The sequence below is a fragment of the Camelus bactrianus genome, chromosome 8 (genome assembly GCF_048773025.1).
Source record: "Camelus bactrianus isolate YW-2024 breed Bactrian camel chromosome 8, ASM4877302v1, whole genome shotgun sequence".
In the NCBI taxonomy this organism is placed as follows: domain Eukaryota; kingdom Metazoa; phylum Chordata; class Mammalia; order Artiodactyla; family Camelidae; genus Camelus; species Camelus bactrianus.
Genome location: NC_133546.1, coordinates 6,572,959 through 6,588,415, shown reverse-complemented (window position 1 = coordinate 6,588,415; position 15,457 = coordinate 6,572,959). Strand labels below are relative to the sequence as shown.

The 15,457-nt window shown below is 55.2% G+C and overlaps 1 protein-coding gene across 6 annotated transcripts in view; it reads right to left on the bottom strand.

Annotated features, from left to right (window-relative positions):
* AGPAT4 (1-acylglycerol-3-phosphate O-acyltransferase 4) overlaps positions 1-15,457 on the bottom strand; it is a 106,370-nt gene continuing 90,913 nt past the window's right edge. For 4 of the 6 annotated variants that reach the window (XM_074368042.1, XM_074368044.1, XM_074368043.1 and 1 more), the window contains 7 exons: positions 11,521-11,682; positions 10,889-11,042; positions 9,285-9,419; positions 7,255-7,357; positions 5,391-5,466; positions 2,079-2,277; positions 1-258 (listed from right to left, as the gene is read on the bottom strand). In XM_074368042.1, coding sequence (XP_074224143.1) covers positions 164-258; positions 2,079-2,277; positions 5,391-5,466; positions 7,255-7,357; positions 9,285-9,419; positions 10,889-11,042; positions 11,521-11,682 — 924 coding nt within the window. In that variant the 3' untranslated portion in view covers positions 1-163. Of the gene's footprint in view, positions 259-2,078; positions 2,278-2,538; positions 3,632-5,390; positions 5,467-7,254; positions 7,358-9,284; positions 9,420-10,888; positions 11,043-11,520; positions 11,683-15,457 lie in introns of those variants that run through there. The other 2 variants (XM_074368047.1, XM_045524502.2) reach the window with 2 other exon arrangements.

Sequence of the window (15,457 nt, the reverse complement as noted above, 5' to 3'; positions counted from 1 at the left end):
CACGTGGGGGAAAAGGTTTAAGCTCATCTTCCCATCTGGCGCTGAGACCGAACCCCCTGCCTCCCCAGCAGGGGCTCACCCAGCTTTCGCTGGGTCCCACCAAGGACGATGGCAGCATCTGCCAGTCCCCCAAGGTCCCCTTTGGATGGTGACGCGTCCTGGGTCAGTCGCTGTGTTTCTGCTTGTTGTCCATGTTGCCGTAGGCGGAGCCCTTGTCAATTTCTGTGACGCCGATCATCCATCGGACCCCCATGGAAGCTGCAGGGACAGGAAGGGCAGCGAGTTAGGAGAAACTTGTAGGAACTCTGGTGAGATTTCCAAAGAAGGCAGCTGTCTGCATCTCCAGCATCAGCTACAAGCCGGCTGACCTGGGGCACATTTCATACTTCCTGCCTCACAGCTACCCTTGAGCTTGGGCATCAGGGCCTAATTGCACCAAGTGACAGACAAGAGCAGGTCTTCTGATGGCGGGTTTTAATCCTTCGACGGTGGACACCCTACCCTGCAAGTGAACAGAATTTAGTAAGCCGTACCCCGCTTTGCCTGGGGGCTTACAGAATTCCTCTGCTTCCTGTGCCGATCCCTAAGGCAAAGAGGATTCTGTGGTGAATTCAGTGCAGTCACAGGCATCCTTCAGCAAAGCTCAGGGAAGGACACACCAGGACCTGGAGAATGCAGCGCCCCACGTCCCAACACTGCTTTTGGTGTGAATATTAGAGCAGCAGACGAGCAAAGTCCTTGCCTCCACGGAAAGCCTCTTCTCCAACAGCGGGGTTTGGCCCAAATAGAGAAAGTGCAGGACGCACCTGAGAGCCTGGTTTAACCACTAGGAAGCTGGCAGACCGGGTCTAGAACTCAGAGGCAGCAGTCAAAGCGCTCCCTCTGGAGAGGACAAACTCGGTGAGCTCCCTGGGTGTGGGGACCACGTCTTAATCGCCTTGACGAGCTGAGCACTGAACACAGGGCCCGGCAGCACAGTCCGTTTACGGTGTGTGTAAGTGTGGACAGATGGTAGTGGTTGAACCCCTCCCCCGGTCGTGACGTGCACATCTGCAGTGTGAGCATCGAGTCTGTGAAACATCAGACACGAAGCCAGCGAGTCCACCCAGGGTACAAGACACACACAGACCCTGGGTCAGTTACAAACGGGTCACTTGCAGCCTGGGGCCAACTCCAAACAGGCCGGGGCATGAGCCCTCGTCCCCGCGTTAGAACTTCTGTGCAGCGAGGCTGATGATACTGTGGAGAGTGAACCACAGACGCCAGTGCCGGAAGGCTTTGTGGGAGGAACAAGACAGAGCAATCCAGGGCAAAGTGTAGCAAGGCTGGGCTCACGGTGGCAAAGCCCTGGGGAGACAGAGCAGTGGGCTCCTCCAAAGCTGGAGACACCCCATGTCTCTTGGTGACAGTGCTGGGCCCTCTGCTCACCACACATCCGGGCAGCCCTTTCTCAGCCTTTATCTGAAGGAGCCCAGCTTCCTCCAGAGCCTGAGTGTTTACTTTTCTGTTACTCCTACAAGCAGAAAGGCTGGGTCCATCCCCATCCCACCTGGGGTCTGGCAAGCGCAGGTCCCCGCACACCTGGCCAGCGCTGCCGCAGGCCGGCTGTGTGCAGTGGCACCCGGTGGCCCCACTTCAAGAACAAGTGCAGGCAAGCTTGGGGCTAGGAAGAAATGGCAGTCACCTGAAACCACATATTGGTCAAATAAAGCCCATGTGGATGAGTGAAAACACTGAGTTACCCAGCACCTCCATTCGATGTCCCTACACGTGGCAACCAAGGAGAGGCACCTACGCTGCCCCCAAAGGGGCGCTTTGAATGGCAGAGCCTTTGTCAGTTCCTTTTGGACCCCAGGAAGTGGTCTTCCCCGAGCCCAGGGAAGCGGGAGCCTGTCCCGGGAGGGGCGCCCGCAGCACCGCTGGGCCCCGGGGGCGAGGAGCCCCGCCCGGGCAGAGGATTCCCGGCGGACCTGGCTTCTCCCCGCCTGTCGAGCTGCAGGATCTGCGCAGGCGCAGGCCCCCTCCCTCCCACCCCCCCCACCGGCCTCGGGGCTCCCGCGCGGCCCGGCCGGACTCACCCACGAAGAAGAGCAGGATGACGCCGGCCAGCGTCAGCGAGGAGCCGCTGCTGACCATGTTGACCAGGAAGCGGAAGAACGGGTAGAGCAGCAGCGAGGCCCAGAAGAGCCAGTTGACGAGCGTCCAGGGCCTGCGCGGGGGCACCATGGGCGTCTCGGGGAAGGTGCCGGTGCGGGCGTACTCCTCCTGGAAGGCGTCCTGCGGGCAGAGAGGCCGCCTGACGCCCGGCCGTCCCCTCCCCGCCGAGCCCGCGCCCGGCCCGCTCTGACCGCGTCCCCGACCGCGTCCCCGGGGACCCGCGGCTGTGACCGGGGGCGGCCCCGCGGGACCGGGAGCTTCTGAGACCGGTCAGACCAGGGCGGCCTCCCCGCCTTTTCCCCGTCCTGGGCCAGCGCCGCGCACGCCCAGCAAAGCGGGCCCGTCCTCCCCGCTGTGGCCCAGCGCTCCCACATACCAGAAACTTCTAGCTCAGGTGCTTCATTTCCCCTTTCAACAACTTGACATAGACATGTATCAAGTAGATCATACTTTTCTTCTCTCCCAATCAGGATGTACTGAATAATAACAATCAGGATGTGCTGAATAAAAAACGCTTTTTTGACCCTCGGGGTCGTGATTGTAAGTCCGCAAATGGGCCATTTTGGGAGGAGAACCTCTGGCCCTTCCCGGGGTTCAGGGGCTCTCCCCTGCGGCGCCCCCAGTCCAGCTCCACTTCTCTCCTTCCACTCTGCCTCCAGTCTGGGGGCACCGGGTGAAGCTCTGCCCCGCCTTCCATTGCATGAGACACAGCAGCCTGGACGAGGCGGACCAGAACCTGAAAGGGCTGGCACCCGCATCTCGGACTCCTGACCATCAGGCTCCAGAACCACAAGAAACACATTTGTTGTTTGTAAGCCACCCAGCCTGTGGCATTTGTTGTAGAACCCTGCTTGGACTGAGACAGGAGATGATACTTAAGTGCCTTAAAAAAAAAAAAAAGTGCCTTATTGGGGTGTCATTTACATATCATAAAATTCGCCCGTTTAAAATATGGGCAAGTTTTCTTCTTCTGAATTCTTTTCCTCAGTAGCCTTGATGGTGGTTCTCTATTGTCAGGTTACAGTGGGGCGCTGATGGTGCTGCTTCTGTCTCGTTTCCCAGGAAGACACAGACTAAGGCAAGATCTTTAATCTGTACCTCTCACAAGGGGAAAAGCACTCGCTTTTCTAAGAGTCAGCAGGATTCAGAATTTTGTATTCACTCCAGTCTTCTTTTTCTCTGGTTTGTTTAGAAAACTAAACCTCACCAAGACCTCCACCGCTCCGCAGTGACAGGGCGGCCACCGGGGCTCTTGCTGGCCTCCCGGGCTTCGTCCCTGGGACTCCGTGACTTGGCTGGGTGGGACACAGATGCCTGGCTCAGGGCCAGATGTCAGCTCCCGCTGCAGAATGTTTGTGGACTCTCTGGGCTGTGTTATTTCTTAATAAAGTCCACCCCTACTGGGAGGACCTGTTAATGGTGCTTCCATTTTTGGTCTCCACGTGTTGTCATCCTGTGGCACTGGAACCAGGCACTGTATTTCATGAAAAGAGACTTGATTTGTTCCTAGAATGAAACATCAACCCAAAGTCTACAGGAGCAGGAGATCTTGTTGACAGAGACAAGAGTCCAGAGCCCACATTATGTGCAGGAGGACACCCAGGCTGGGTGACCCATGTACAGCTGGATTGGCTGGGCTTGCCCAGCGTTCGACCCAGCAAAATAAAATTTCTCTTATGGGTAGAAAGGGAAGAAAAGGAGAGGAAAGAGAAAGGGGGGTAGACAGAGAGAAAGAGCTGGTGCCTCTTTGTAAGCAAGTGCAGGCGGGGAGAGATGGCCTCTGGGAATAGCGCTCCAAGGGCTCAGCCTGACACACAGGCAGTATGCTTGGGGCTGTGTCCTTCACAAAGGACTATGCCTCGGGGCCAAGCCCACCACCCTTCCAAAGAGTGATGTCCTCAGTATAAGCAAAAAAACCATCACCAGCTTGAAAACCCCTTCATTCTGATCCCTGAAGGCCAATGCTTGGACGGGTAGCACTTCCTGCCGGCGTCCGGGCACACCCCCAACTCTGCATCCCACGCAGAGTGACTCTGGCCTCGGGGACCCTGGGTACACCCACAGGACAGCTCAGAAGATTGCTTCTTTCACTCACATCTTAATTTACACCACGAATGGCTAATTGTTAATCCCTTCAGCAACTTCAAACGATAACCCAGGGAAGTACTTGAAGTTAGAATTTGTCCAGACCACACAGTTGAGAAAACTTGATGGCTCTGGGGGGAGGAGGGTCTGGGATCATACGTCATCCTGAGATGGAGGTCATCTGGGAGCTGTGCGTCCAGACAGAGCACAAGGGGCTGACGCCACACCCGAGAGCCGGCGGGGTCCCAAATGCTGGCATATAATATACACTGTGTGTTTCCTAAGTGCTAGATTTGTCCCACTGAAAGGATGGCCCTGTTCTCACGGCGAAAAAGATGCAGTGTCCGCCAGTCTGTCTTTGTGGAACTGGGTGGAAGGACACCCAAAGCCTACGTATGGGATGTGTTTGCTTCCAGGTGGCGAGCTGGTTTGGGTTTAAAATGTACGATGGATCAGAATCAGGAGGTTCTTCCTGGTCAGTGAGACCTGCTCCTAAACGTGCCTTCGTCACCAGGGAGAAGCTCAACTTTTCTCCTTCGTAAGATCAAGCAGTTTGAGCTATGATTAGGCTCCCTCTGCCCTGCACGTCTTTGAGGAGAGAAGCCACTGAAAGACGGGGCCCTCAGAAGAAGGAGAGAGAGTGTGGGGGGTGGGGGCTGGGGTGGGGGCTGGACGGCGGACAGGGGTCGGCGGGGCGGGACAGGTGGGCGACACTGCAGAGCTGACCAGCCAAGGTGAGGCGCACCCCTGTGCGCCTTCGTCCTGCTTATGCTGGTGACGTTTGACGACCAGACAGGCAACCGAATTGTGGACCCGGAAGCCACCACTGGTAAAGACACCCCCACACCACAGGAATGTCTTGCCTTCAGACCAGCGGCGGGAAGACAGATCAGGGCCTTTTTTTCATCTTTGGCCCACTCACCCATACGCTACTCCATTCTTTCTGTGAGGCCCCCTTTAAAAATATTTTGCGACATTCTTTTCCCTCTTGCCCAGCAGAGCATCGGCTCTGGGTTGTACCCTCCGGTTGGAGCTGTCACCCAGTGGGAAGGGTCTTGCCTCCGCTATCAACCCCCGAGGCCCCAGGGCACCCACGGCTGCGGCCGGGAGCGGGGCCGGGGGTGCCGCCCGCCGCCCACTGCACTGACCTTCTCCTGGTAGAGTTTGTGCAGCCAGGCTGAGCACTCGGCCTCATCCTCCGGGACTTCTTCTAAAGGGATGCGCCTGCAAAGCAGAGGGCAGCTGGCAAGGAGGAGCCCCCACCAGGTGCCCCAAACACGCCTCCCAGCACAACACTTGCCGTCCTAGGTCGCCCAGATGGCGGGGGAGTGAAGAGGGTGCTCTAACTGATGAAGAGGGCAGGTGGGGGGATCCTCATCTGTATCAGGGGAACGCAGGCCCGACTGCAGTCACGGCCCACGAGGGAGCGTTACCATCACCCGAGGAACAGCCTCGCGGAGGTAAAATGATCTTACACACACAGCTCAGGGCCTCCCCAGGCCCCTCGGGCCCAGCTGGCTGCTGCGTGGAGCCCCTGTCGGGTGTCACAGGAGCTGAGGGGACAGAACCTCCCTTTACTTCTAGGAGAGGGCTTCTGGGAAGGCGGGTGGTCTCCGGCCTTCTGAGTGAGGACCAAGGCCGCTGTCGACCGCACGGTAAGAGAAGAAAACAGGAATGGAGATGGTTCTTTCCTATTCTCAGGGGGAGCCAGCTTTGTTTCCAGGTCATAAGCTATTTAATTGAGGCTGTCAGTCCCCCAGTACATCTCTCCGAGAGGTTCAAGCTTTAATCTTCATTGTGCTGCGTGGTAATTTAACATCTGTGACGTCTTTTAAAAAATACAGGCAGACGCAGAGATATTGTGGGTTCGGCTGCAGACCACCACAGTAAAGCGAGTCACACTGTTTTGGGTTTCCCATAAAATTTATGTTGATGCTACACTGTGGTCTAGTAAGTGTACAAATAGCATTATGTCTAAAAAACAATGTACATACCTCAGCTAGAAACACTTTATTGCTAAAAAATGCTGACCATCATCTGCACTTCAGTGAGTCATAATCTTTTTTGCAATAGTGACATCAAAGATCACAGATATAATAATAATGAAAAAGGTTAAAATAGGGTGAGAATTACCAAAACGTGTCACAGAGACATGAAGTGAGCAAATGCTGTTGGAAAAATGGTGTGGACAGATCTGCCCAAGGCAGGGTTGCCACAGACATTCAATTGGTGAAAAAAAAAAATGCGGTATCTGCAGAGTGCAATAAAATGAGGTCTGCCTGGAGTCAGAACATTCTAGAATCTCAGCTCGTCTCCAGTAAGGGGCACTTCAGGTCATCCTGGTCAGGCTTCAGGGAGACAGTCTGCCCCGTGGGAAGCCAGCGCCTTCCCCAAGCTTCCAGGTCGGGTTTCAGTGCGTGAATGACCATTGTTCCCCCCTCTGCAGGGCCTCCCAGCTGTTTCTCCCTGACCTCGATGACCTTGCAGAAGACTAGGGTCAGACCCATTGATAAGTTGATCAAGTTTGCCTAATAGCTTGTGAAATGTTTTCAGTAAAATAACAGCTTGGAATATAACACGTGAAATGCTAAAATGTTCTCCACTGGCTTCCAGGCCTCTCTATAAACTGTAAACACAGGCTTTTCTCTGTGTATATTTCTGGGGAGTAAACACGTCCTCCAAGAAAAGGGGTCGATAAAATCAATTCTCACACTCAATTCAAAAATGACTATAAAATACTGTCTTTTTGTTTGTCGGACCTGAGCTCTTTGATGAGAATGAGTCTGTGGGAGACTCAGGAAGTGGCCGGGCAGACCAGAGGCTTCACCGAATGAGTTACAACGGCGCACGGGTCTCTCTTAACATAAAACACGACTGTGGACACGTTTGAGTTGGCACAGACTGCCGACTGGAACATATTCATAGCTTTCCCCACAAGAAGGGCTGCGGGTCGTTTGTGACGTATTTGGGACGGGCACGCTATTTTCTGGAAAGGAGATGGAGCCAACTTACCTAACGTATAAATCTGCGTGGTATTTCTTTCCATTGAGGACTCCCAGCAGTGTTGGATTTTCATTATTTCTGAAATTGAGTGTACAGTCATATACAGCTGAAACTATAAAAAATAAAACAAATACAAGGCAGTATAGAGGGTGCGAACCCAGTTTCATTTTGCAGATACACACACTGGAAAACAATCATCACATTGCTAGCTGATTATCCTGGGATGAAGGGGCTACTGGTTTACTCTTCATGCTTTTTCTACACCGTCGAAATGTTCTGCATTGAGCACACACCACATCCTGTCACCAGAAAAGCGCACTGTAACTTAGTAACGGAAAACAGAATTATCACGGAGGTCAGATCAGTTTAAAGTGATACTGCAGTGTCCCATCCAGAAGCCTACAACAGGTGCCAATATTTAAACAAGGATCACTGGTAAGATAAATCAACACAAAGAATACTATCTAAGGATGTGTCTGAGTTAGGGCAACATAACCATCCCATGCACTTTCTTTCCCTAAAAACTAAGATAGTTATCAAAACTTGAATAAGATAACTGGAAAACTCCCGAGGAACTGAACGATAGTCAGTTGAAACATGGAGGAGAAATAAGCAAGAATCTGTGACTTTAATCCATCCATCAAATGGTGAGCGACCCTGTCAGCGTATGGAAAGTACGTCAAACTTCACTGCTGTAGCCCCAGGACCTGGCCAGGCTTGATGAATGCTTCCTGGACGGCAGGACAGGAGGATGCGTGAAGGAATGAGGACGGAGGAGCAGGGCAGACATGGGAGTGGGACAGCGTCAGGAAGACGGGGCTGGACAGAAAGAACCGGAGTTTGGGAGTCAGTCCGGGTGCGGATCCCAAGGCCACTGTTTCCCAGCTGTGGGATCTCCTCTCGGACAACCCACCAGCCTCCTGGAGCCTGGTTCTTCCGGAGAAGGGGACTCCTGGTGACATCAGCACTGCCCAAAGGACCTGGCACAGGGCTTGTGCTCCTGAGACTTTACCGAGAGCTTCGCAGACCTGCTGTTGCTGCCCACAGCGCGAGCGCGGTGGCGGAGGATGGAGAGCCATCTGGTCTGGCTGGGAAGAGGGGGAAGACTCACGATTCAGGATTCAAAAGCCACCATCCATTTTCTTCTACCTGCTGCCTGACCACCACGTGGGCTCTCCAGAGGCTGTTCTAGCAGCTCAAGCGTCTCAGCCAAGGGGAGAGGGTCCCATTGATGGGCAGGAGAGCCAGCCCGTAGCTCCCACCCCGTCGCCCCAGGGACCCGAGCCCGCTTTCCTGTCTTCCAGCTGGTGGAGAATAACCTTCAAGGTGATACACCGTCCAGCCTTGTGGAGCATAAGGTGACACAAAGTGAAAGGTGTCCAGGCCGTGTGGGGTTCGGCTGTGGGGTCGCAGGTTTGGGAGCAGGAGGGGGCAGAGCTCGAGTCTTCAGCGGGTCTCACTGGCCATTCTTACATGGGAGCCTAACGCTTGCAACAGCGGCGGGGGTGACTTCAATGAATCAAGGATGAGGGACAGCCCCAGGGGCACCCGGGCAAACAGCCTGAATTTGCACAGTTGCCTCCTTTTCCAGAAAAACCCCAAGGTCTTGAAGTGATAGGAGTGGGCCAGGCACCGGAGCCATGTTCCTGCAGAGCCCGAGAGGGACAGAAGCCCCCCACCAGCCCGCAGCCCGGATGGGACCCCAGCCTGCCGCGTGCTAGCGGAGTCCCCGGGAAGAGGTTCCTCATCGCCCAGCCCCAACTTCCTCATCTCTAAATTGGAAGTAAAAAGAAAAGTTTCCTTCGGTGCTTCTGGTGGGCACGCGCTCAGGCTGGGCTATCTGTGAGGTGCATTCACCGCCGGGCGCGTCAGAAGTGCCCTGCTGTTATAACTATGATTATGATTATGATTCGGGGGGCTGGGACAGTCTGCAGAGCTGGGCAGCCTTGCCCCTTCGGCCCGTAGGCAAAGCTCAGTCAGGGAGTCTCACTGGTCAAACCCAGACGGGGAAACCAGAACTGGACGCTGGCCACCCTCACCTGGAAGAGAAGGTGAGGGGCACAGGGTCAGGAGGCGACCCCTGACCACAGCCCACCGTGTGATCAGGTGTTCACTGTGTGCCGCGCCTGGCGCTGAGTCTGTCCCGGAGTTCTCACTGAAGCCTGCTTGCGACCCTAAGAGGTTTTACAGAAAAGCAGACTTAGGATCCATCCGAGAGGGGAGGTGACTTGCCCCGGGTAGCGCAGCTGGTGAGCGGAGGAGCCAGGCCCGCCACCAGGCCTCCTGAGCACCTGGCTCCGCTGGGGGGTGCGGCCGCTCACAGCTTGTGTCTCGGAGGTTGGAGGAGCAGCAGGTGGGCATCCTTGTCCTGGTTGTTGGGGTCAGGTGTGGGGCGGCAGGGAGCTCACTGACAGGCGGGTTCTAGTCTTTGGGGTGGATCCAGAGACAGACAGGCCTGCAGACAGACAGCTGGTGGCCCTCTGTGGCCGGTTCCTTTGGGAGGCCTGGGCAGGGCAGACGGAGCATGGAGGCGGCCACGCCTGGCAGGACCTTGGTTCTGCAGGCTCCTGGGTCTCCGGGACCCTCTGACCCTTCCTCTCCCCCAGGTGCTGTGAGGATTAGAGGTGGTGATGCAGGCAGCACGATGACAGTAAGGAGCAGCCCGGGGACGGAGGGGCAGGAAGGAAGCAGAGGAAGAATCTGCATGGAGAGAAATCAGAGTCGCCTGGAGCAGTCACGGGCCTGCAGGGTCTGCACCTGTTAAAGTCAGACTCCATCCGCAGGATCCGGGGTGGCCAGGTCTGCGTGTTCACAAAGCTCCCGTTGGTCCTTCCGCCCCCAGGCGTGCTGACAGCACCGCAGACAGGGTGCCGTCCACGCCCGCATCACCCCACCCAAATCCCCAACACAGGCAGGCAGAGGGTGGAGCTGGGGGCCCAGAGACCACGTTTGGCAGCCTGGACTCTCCCTGCAGGATGTCAGCCTCGGCTGGCGCACAGCCAGCACCGGGGACATGTATGAGGCCCGTGGGCCCTGAGCTCCACCCACCCCACCGCCCTGGAGACGAGGGACAAGGGCAGTGGGCTTCAGGCCGCTGCAGGGCCGGAGAGTGAAGAGCACAGCGTTTCCAAACTGAAGAGACGAAGACAAAATACTGGAAGCAAGTTGTTTTTGTTGCTACTTGCTTCTCATTCTCACCTATGGTAACTTAGGGCTTCAGATTCAGGGCCAGCCGGACAGACAACAAGGTCACAGAGCTCATCGGCTGGAGGCAGCTTGGGCCAAGAGATGGGCAAGAAGTGTCAAACAAAGCAAAACAACAGAAACCTGGGCTAACCACAGCCCTGCAGTACCTGCGCCGAGCAGCAGAGGGCAGTGTTGGCTCAGCATGCATGTCAGCGTGTGTTTGTGGTGTCTGCGTGTACATGGTGTGTGTGCGCTCGTGCAGGCAGGGGCCACTCCTCCGATGCCGGGCGCCCAGACCCTGGCCAACTGGGTGTGACGTGCCAGCCTGTGTCCCTGGCTTCCCTCCAGCCTACTCGCCATGGTCAGCTGGGGGACCTGCCAGGGGAAAGGCTATTCCTGTGGGTCCTGGGGCTTGGCTTCCCTCCCCGCAGGGAGGGGGACACGGGGTCGTCCTTACCTACATTTCTCAAACTCCTCACGGTGACGGCGAAGCCCTTGGTGCGAGGCAGCAGGTGGTGCTTCAGGCTGGGCAGCCCCTTGGCCTGGGCCACCTGCATGCTGATCTGGTGCTTCTTCTCTGTGAACCGGGTGCCCTCACAGTGGATCAGGAACTGGAAGGGACAAGTGGCCGTCACACACGTCCCCATGGTCACTCAACACACCGAGGTCACTCACACATCCCTGAGATCACACACACAGCCCTGAGGTCACTCACACATCCCAAGGCCACACACACATCCCGAGCTCACACACGCTGTCTCCTGTCATACACCGCAGTCACACACGGTCCCACAGAAGCCTTAGGAACTGAAAAAGAGCAGGATGTCCTGACAGTTGCATCCGCCCCTGGCTCTGGGCAGGACCTCCGGCTGCCCCACATCTACTGTGTTTAAGAGTCTATGAGCTCCGGAGAGAAAGGGTTCACATCTGAGGAGGCTTGGGAAGCAGAGGGGTGTGTGTGTGTGTGTGTGTGAGAGAGAGAGACAGGGACCTCTGCACCCATGGCTGGGAGGGAAGGCTGGGGCAGGGGCGCCCGGGGGCACCGGGCTGTGCAGGTGGGAGGCCAGGCCCGGATGGGGCCACACTTACGAAGTACTTCTCAGGGTAATCCCGCAGGTGCAGCAGGCTCTTGGAGACAGTCTTGCGGTCTTGCTCCCACTTGCGCGTGCAGAAGACCATCTCGGTGAAGTACCACATCCAGCCGATGATGGGGACGTAGGCCAGCTCCTTCTTGGCCAGGACTTTGGAGCCCTGAAACAGAGGGGGACCCGGGGCATCCGTGAGCGGGGCAGGGGCCTTTCCCCGTGGCTGCCGGAGATCTCACTAGAAGGAGTGAACACACTCTCTAGGCCCAAGCAGGCAGTCCCCGGACTCAGGGGTCAGGGAGCCACTGACCTGGAGCTGCCACACTGGTCAGGTTGTGCCAACTCTGCTCCACAGGAGGGGGAGCCAGGGGGCTGGCTCTCCATGGGGAAGGCGGGTGTCCAGGCAGGCACCGGGAGCAGGTGGGACAGCCGAGGGTGGCGGGGAGGCTGTGTCATCCCCTATCAGCTCACACGGGCGCCCAGTGCATTTGCTCAGCCCATCATGCTATCACTGACCTCACTCAGCCCTCAGCCAACCTGCTGGCTCTGCAGGCGGGTGGACCAGACGCTACCCTCCTTAAAGACTGTAAGTGTGGCCCAGAGGATGGCCGGGAAGTGGCAAAGCGGAGAGGTAAACTCAGATCAGCAGATGTGCTGGGACCGCTCCACCCATCCCCTGGCCAGCTCGTCCCCACGGCTGCAAGCGGCTCAGGGCCCTGCCGGGCTGGGGAAGACCGGGAACCCAGGGGGCACAGGGGGCAGGGGACACACAGGAACAGCTTTTGATCTCCTGGATTGAGTCCTATTTTTCACCCCTAATTTTGGAACTGGCCAAGATGCTCCTTGAAATAGCTGTCATCCATCAATGGCACAGAGGACGGTGGCAGTGACGTGGACAGGCGGGGGCCTTAGCTGTGTTCCTGGTGACAAGTGTCTGGTTACGCCTTTGCACCCACAAGGCCCGGAAGCGAGAAGAGAGACACTTCAGCCAGGCCCTGACTCGTCTCTCCCCTGTCACTCCCGCGACACCCAAGAAGCCACACCCCCCACCCACCCACAAAGACCAGAGGAAGGCGTGAACAGCCGCTGGCTCCCTTTACCCGAAGATCACAACAAGCATCTTCCCCATGGGGAGAAGAAAAAGCATAGACAACCATTCAGGTGCAGCCTCTCCACGTTTTGATGGGTTTGGGTTTTGTTTCTCCCACGTGCAAATTCCCTCAAAGAAAACCAAGCCATCAGTCTGGGGACCTGCCCTAGAGGACCCAGAGGCGAGACCCTGGAGGTCAGGGCGAGGTGAGCCCAGACCCCTGGGTGAGGGATGAGGCAGTCCCCAGACTCAGGGAGCCACTGACCTGGAGCTGCCACACTGGTCAGCAAGCGGTCAAGGTTGTGCCAGCTCTGCTCCGCAGGAGGGGGAGCCGTGTGCCAGGCACAGGGACACTACACAAATTCTATTGAATTTTCAACCAGTAAGAATAGGTACACCCATTTTACAGACGATCAAACCGAGGCTCAGAGATGTTAAGGAACTCACCCAGAATCACAGACCAACCGCTAGGGAAACTGAGAATTCAGGCCGGGTTGTTTGTTCAGAGGCTGAAGTCCAGGGTAAATGTTGGTGGACATATAAATGTTCATGAGCGTGTGGCCTGGGCTGGACATGGAGGGTCACCTGACCCATCAGCCATTGGCTCCTCTTCTTTCATTTACAGACTCGCTGTTTAGTTCCAAAGGCAACGTGTCCAGGCTCCGGGAGTGACCATGAGTGATGCTGGCCCAGCCCGGCTGCCCGCTGGACGCCTTAGCTGAGTGTGGACACATGACCCAGCTCTGGCCAAGGTGACTCAGAGGTCTGCTGTGGGCTGCTTATGTTCTGAGGATCCTGGGGAGATTTTGCTCCCTGAGGAAAAGGGAGACAGGCCGGAGGCCCCACTGGTTTCTGCCATCAGCACGGTTGCTGGGTGTGTCACGGTTTTGACTATTATGTTGCCACCGAGACCCCAGCCTAGAAATACTGAGGCCACCAGGGCTACTGTGCCACCTGGAGGAAGGCGTGTAGCCTGTGGAATCAGGGTTTCTGTTTTTTTTTTTTTAATTTACTTATTATTATTTTTTAATGGAAGTACTGGGGTTTAAAACAAGCACGCGCTCTACCACTGAGCTCTGCCCTCCCCCGCTGGAACCAGGGTTTCTGCACATCTCGAGCTCACGGGGGCCTCAAGAAATGCTGTGACAGTCAGTCATGTGACTGTGAATGCCTTTCCTATGCTCAGCTTTTCTTTTTCAACGTAGGGTTCAAGTCCTTAAAGGGTGGACTGATTCTTCTGACTCCTGCTTCTCATGCCATAAATGAGAAGGAAATGCCTGTCACTCAAAAGCACAAAAACAAACTGCCTTCGGATCACCACTCCCCCCAACAGGAGCCATTTAAAAGCCCACCCACTGTGCCCACGGGTGGCTTTCAGTCCGCGAGAGGCCCCTTGACCTCTCCTCGGCCCTCCTCCTCCATCAGCAGGGATGTTCTCATGTTCCCTCATGCCTGCGTCTCAGCCGCCTCCGTTCTCGCAGCCTTTAAGATGAAAATAAAACAGAAAATCTTCACCAAGGAACTGAACTTACTTTCTCGTTAGGCTAGGACTATTAAAAAAATTACATACTCCTGAACTCATTCCAAAAATAATTGGTGGCAATTTGAAGGAGTTATAAACGATCTGCTCGATAGACAAGAGTAGGCGCACACACTCCGAAGTCGGGCCCTTGGGTCCGGAAGGTGAGTGGTCCCGTGCAGGCGGCGTGGCTGTCTGCTGGGGAGAAGCCCTCTCGGGGGTATTTCCTATTCATGGGTCCATCCCATGGGACCCAAGCGGGTCTCAGTGGTTGGCCTTTGATGACCTGCTGTTAAAAAGAAATGGCAGTTTGGACAGTGCTGTGGGATGTAGGAGCAGGCGAAGGAGGTGACCCTAAGAGTCTATTGTCCATCACTGTCTCCTGGTCTTAGAGCACTGAAAGCCATTTCAGTGTCCCCCAGTGGAAGAGTTCTATGATTTACAGTGTATCCCATACATTGTACAAAGTATAGCCTGGGGCCAAATCTGCTTTGCCACCTGTTTTTATAAATAAAGCTTTATTGGAACACAGCAACTCTCTTTCGCATACACATTGCCCCCAGCTGCTTTCATGCTCCAACAGCTGCGCTGAAAAGCTGTCACCGAGGTTATATGGTCCATGAAGCCAAAAATATTTACTACCTGGACAATCACATCCAAAGTCTGTCAGCCTTTGATTTGGAGCCAGTAAAATTTGTTTTCTATGAATAGTTAATGGCTGGGGAAATGCTTTATATAATATTAATTTTTTTTTAAATGTGGTATCAAAGCTGAGTTTATAGTCTAATTCTGACTACACGGAAAACGGTAAAACAGAGGAAAGTAATGGTAGCTACAGCTGCGCAGTGAGAGTAGAAGTGCTTTTCAAGTTTTATTAGATTTTCCTATTTTTCTTTTGTTTTGCTTTTTTGAAATTTCCACCTCTGGGGAGTGATGGAAGTGTGAGCTATCTTGATTGTGGTGGTGGTTTCATTGGTGTGCACATCTGTCAGAATTCACCCCACTGTACATCTGAAGTGTGTGTAGTTTGCTGTGCAGGAATTGTGCCACAATAAAGGCGTTAAAAACCACGGAAATATTTTGCAGTGTCCTCTAACAGTGCCATCTTTAAGAAGCAATTGACATCAGCACATTTTCAACCATTTGCTTCTGGAACATGAGGTTCTGTATCAAAAACAGCCAATTTGTTTTTGATGAGCAAGAGGAGCACAGGGGGCATTTCTGCTTTGATGCTGAATTCACACGTCGTTCAGCCTTCAAATTCTGGATGTCACTGTCAGGCCTAGGCCTTCAGGTCGGCTGTGTTTCCCCGACGAGCCTCAGCAATCGTGG